The following is a 4536-nucleotide window of genomic DNA, read 5'->3' as shown; positions in this document are numbered from 1 at the left end:
GTAGAAAGTGAAGTGAGAAAACAAAAGTGTGAGGAGCGATAGAGCATGCACCAATAGGCTACTCACTTTTCTTCCTCTCAATAGCCTACTCTTTACCAAGTTAAGAATTTGGAGATTAAGCCATTTAGGTCCTTTTTCCAAAGTAGGTAATTTCTATAATAGGATTTCCCTATGAGATTACCTACATTGGAGATTGGTTCCCTTCTTGAACTTAAAGTTGCTAAAGAGCTAAGTTTAGCAGACTAGTCCCCTTCCTTCTTTCATCACGATTGTTTAAATACTAATGTTATTTTTTCTTGTTACTGATTTATTTTTGCCATACTCATATTATCATATTTTCCTATAGCAAAATCGTTTAAATATTATCTTTGGTACTTTAGTTAGAATATTTTAACTATCTTGCTGTATTATGTTTCTCCTATCATAATGTTTTTATGACAGCATTCCCTGTCGTGGGCACATGACCAAGATCTCTGTTAGGGGTCTTAACTTGCACACAAGTTGACCAAGATCTCTATGCTTGTAAAATTTTTTGAAAATTAAAGATTAATAATTATATTATCAATAAATTATTTAAATTTCAAGTTTTTGTAATTCAAAATTATGCATAATATATAAGCTTATAGATCATATAGTAAATAATATCCGATTGACACAAAATTTGGCATTCGTATTAATAACGTAAAGATCATGCAGTTCAATGATTAGATTTTCAAATTATGTAGCAATATTTATTTTATTGAGTAAGATTGTAATTTTAGGCTACAATCAGTTTTGTAATTAAATTTTGTTCTAATAAAAATAACTTAATCTTTTAAGCATGCAAATTACAGTTTAATTAAAAAAAAAAAAAAAAAACCGTTGTGCAAAATGGTTGTTTAATGGGCGGAAGAAAAAGAAAAAAAAGAAGAAGGGAAGAAGCCCAAAAAGTTGATTGGGCCAGAAAGAAAGAGAGAGAAGATAAAGGCCCAGAGAAACCAAAATGGGTGTGTGTATAGACTATAGAGAAGCAGAGGAAGCAGTAAATAAAAGAAAACCCTAGCAGCAGCTCTAAATAGATTCAAAGAGAGGCTGCCGTTGGCTTGGAATCGTTGAGAGAGAGAGAGCAAAATGGTGTCAGGGTCGGGGATATGCTCAAAGAGAGTGGTTGTGGATGCTAGGCACCACATGCTTGGTCGACTTGCATCGATCATTGCAAAAGAAGTGTTAAACGGTCAAAAAGTGGTAGTAGTTCGGTGCGAGGAGCTTTGCATTTCGGGAGGACTCGTACGGCAGAAGATGAAGTACATGAGGTTCCTCCGAAAGCGTATGAACACAAAGCCATCTCACGGTCCCATCCACTTCCGGGCACCTGCAAAGATATTGTGGCGCACAGTCCGGGGCATGATCCCTCATAAGACCAAGCGCGGTGCCGCTGCTCTCTCTCGCTTTAAGGCTTACGAGGGCATTCCTCCTCCTTATGATAAGACCAAGAGGATGGTTATTCCAGACGCTTTAAAGTCAGTCACTCACTCAATCTTCACTCTTTCACTCTCTTATATTTTAGTATTTGAACTGATTTTTAATGTTGTTGTTAGGGTGCTGAGGCTTCAGAAGGGACACAAGTACTGCTTGTTGGGTCGCCTTTCTTCCGAGGTTGGATGGAACCACTACGACACTATCAGGGTAATTAATATAATATTCTCACATTTTGACAACTATGATATTGCCTGTTTGTTTCGTTTGTCCTAGATCAAGTTCCAATCACCAGTGGTCTACTAATTAGTCTTTTATAAGTTACTTGTTTCTAGCAACCCCATATGTCTCCTTTCTGCCCCCCCATTACATTTAGATTGGTCAGGAGGTTTAATTAATTTATAATGCTGATGTTCTTAGATTTGAGGCTACTGTCTTTACTTTTCAAATGCTTGAAACTGTTGAGGAAATAGTAAGAGATGATTACGATTTCCAATTCATCACTCCCCGACGAAGTGTATTTTTTGAAAAGGAAATTTTTTTTTTTTTTTTTTTTTTTTAATGCTGTAAGTAAGATTTGTATCCTTCAGTATTTTGTTACTTGATTTGTTTGCAAAATATTTAATGAATGACATCAGTTTTTGAACTGCAGTAATATTTTATAAGGAATATAGTCCTTGATTTTAAATGGATTGGGTTCAAAAATTTTGGATGCACTTGGAACATTCATTTCAATATCTGCTCACGGAATTTATACATATAGGTCGTCCTTGGTATCTTGGATCAATGGTAATGTGATAGGTTATTCTAGGACTTGGTCTAAGGGAAATAGGTAAGTTGCTTAGAGGTTGCTAGAGGGTAGTTAACTATTCAAGAGACAAATTCTATATTACCGATCAAAAAAAGACTCTTGGACAATAGCTCTCGGCTAGTACTTTCCATTGCATATGAGAAAAACTGATTCATTTACACTCAGGTCTGCCTATTTATAAATTTATAATTAGGCTTGGATGAATGCCATCATACACTCTCCTCTCCTATGATTGGTCTTTATTGAACTAACTGGGCTTCTAGCTTATATGATATATCTAATTATCTTTGTTACAAATAGTGCAAGCTTGTTATTTGTTACAAAAGCTGAAGTACAAGAAATACACACAACTGGTTATGATGCACATCATCAAGTGGGCAGTCAAGGTCCCAATCAACTCAATGCCGAATGAACTATAAGCCCCTATAAGAATGCACTGCTACATTATCCATTTTCCTTGTTGGACAATGATTGTCTGCTTTATTTTTTGGTAACTTGATATAAGGGTTGAATATTCGCCAAACATGAACCTGAAAGATAGTGTGTTATTTGGGCTGTGGTCAAGATAGTTGTTTCACTATACCCTTGATAGCAAGTTAGAGTTTGGATTAACAGGCTATAAGATATAAAAATCCTTGTCCATGAGTTGGTTTATCAACATGCTTATGCTGGCTTTTTATTGTTAAGATTAGCCAAATCTAAAAGTAAAAGTCATAGTTTGTGAGCAGAACTTGTATTCAAAGATTTCTAACCATTCTTTTGCCACAGGAGCTGGAGGAGAAGAGAAAAGAGAGAGCTCAGGTAACATATGAGAGGAAGAAGCAGCTGACCAAACTTAGGGTGAAGGCTGAGAGGGCTGCAGAGGAGAAACTTGGTCCTCAATCTGACATCCTTGCCATGGTTAAGTACTGAGGTTACATAGATTAGGCAGTTGCTTACCATTTTGTTTGAGGATTTTGTCGTAATGAGTTTTGTTGTTTTTTTGAGATGGTGCACTATGTTTTGATAAATTTTGAACGAATATTGGTTTCTCTTGATTCGGCTATAGTATGTTTCTTTTATTGTCTCAATATACTATAATATTGGTGAATTTATTTGTCGCTTTCTTCCGTCTTCCCACTTCCTATACAATGGGTGTCTTAAATGTTTATGAGGTTCTATTTGGGCTCCATAGTTTCTCACCTGTGGTATTATGCTGTTGACCTGAGTAAAGAGCACAGCTTGTGATGTTTGCTTGCCACTGCTATGCTATTGATCAAATCTATATATTACTAAAAGCTGAAACGTGGCATTTATTGCTGCTAAACTCCTGTTGCGCCATCTCATCACCACGTCATTTGCCAAATTATTATTATTTATTCTTTTTTTTTACAAAAAAAGAAAATATAAATAGATTATTGACTTTACATATTCATCTTTGTCGGTTTTAACATCTATATATATTTCTTTTTTATTTCCAATTTTCTTATAATTTTTTTTACATTCACTTATTTTTTTTTTTTAAATTTTTACACTTTCTTCAACTTTTCTTCTTCCCTCACATTTTCATCTCCCCACTACCCTCTATTTTAATATTGCTATTCATCTTTCCCTTCATCTTCCTTTATTTGTCTCTTCTTATCCCTTCCCTCCTACTATAAATTTGTCACTCTTTTCTATTCTTTGTATAGTTTTCTCTCACAAAAAGGTTTTTCTCTCTCTCTCTCTCTCTCTCTCTCTCTCTCTCAATGTTTTGGTGGATTTTTATTTTTTATTGCATCTCCACTTTAGTTTGATAAATTTTTGTGTTTTTAAGAATTCTAATTTAGGTTGATACGATTTAGTTTTGTGTTTTATGTTATTATTATTATTATTATTTTTCTCTTTGATTGTTAAATTTTATCCGATTACATAATAAAAAAAATTAAAGATAGTAGATAAAAATAAAATAGTATTCCATTACATAGCATAATTTGGATATTTTAGTGTTTATTGTTATATCTTTTAATTTTTCTTATTTGTTTCTTCTCTTCTATTTTTCTCAATATTGAAATTCAACCACATCCTCTTTATCATTAAATTATTTATATTTTCTCTCTCTTTTTGTTTTAAAAATAAAAATTGTAATATTTTACTTAAATTCAAATAAAAGAAAATTGTGCTCATCAAATTGTACTAATTTTTTTTTTTTTTTTTAACATTTACACTTTCTCCAACCTTTCTCATTATCTTTACCTTTTCATCTCTCCAAACATTCTACCTTGATATCACTCTTCCTCTTTCTTTTTATC

At 33.4% G+C, this 4536-nt stretch overlaps 1 protein-coding gene across 1 annotated transcript; it reads left to right on the top strand.

The window, feature by feature from the left end:
- The first annotated feature begins 1032 nt into the window (after positions 1–1032).
- On the top strand, positions 1033–3380 carry LOC115962272 (60S ribosomal protein L13a-2-like). The gene is made up of 3 exons (XM_031081179.1): positions 1033–1499; positions 1578–1665; positions 3035–3380. Exons 1-3 carry the CDS (start codon positions 1111–1113, stop codon positions 3176–3178), a joined length of 621 nt encoding a protein of 206 aa, XP_030937039.1. The 5' UTR covers positions 1033–1110; the 3' UTR covers positions 3179–3380.
- Positions 3381–4536: the final 1156 nt, after the last annotated feature.

The sequence above is a fragment of the Quercus lobata genome, chromosome 9 (genome assembly GCF_001633185.2).
Source record: "Quercus lobata isolate SW786 chromosome 9, ValleyOak3.0 Primary Assembly, whole genome shotgun sequence".
NCBI lineage: Eukaryota > Viridiplantae > Streptophyta > Magnoliopsida > Fagales > Fagaceae > Quercus > Quercus lobata.
Note: the sequence above shows the minus strand (reverse complement) of the source record. Positions and strands in the feature narration are given on the sequence as shown.

Bases quoted from the DNA above. Each gene is read 5' to 3' on its own strand.
- LOC115962272 (XM_031081179.1), top strand. From the start codon at position 1,111: ATGGTGTCAGGGTCGGGGATATGCTCAAAGAGAGTGGTTGTGGATGCT. The intron at 1,500-1,577 runs GTCAGTCACTCA...TGTTGTTGTTAG, and splicing joins GTTATTCCAGACGCTTTAAA to GGTGCTGAGGCTTCAGAAGG. The intron at 1,666-3,034 runs GTAATTAATATA...CTTTTGCCACAG, and splicing joins ACCACTACGACACTATCAGG to GAGCTGGAGGAGAAGAGAAA.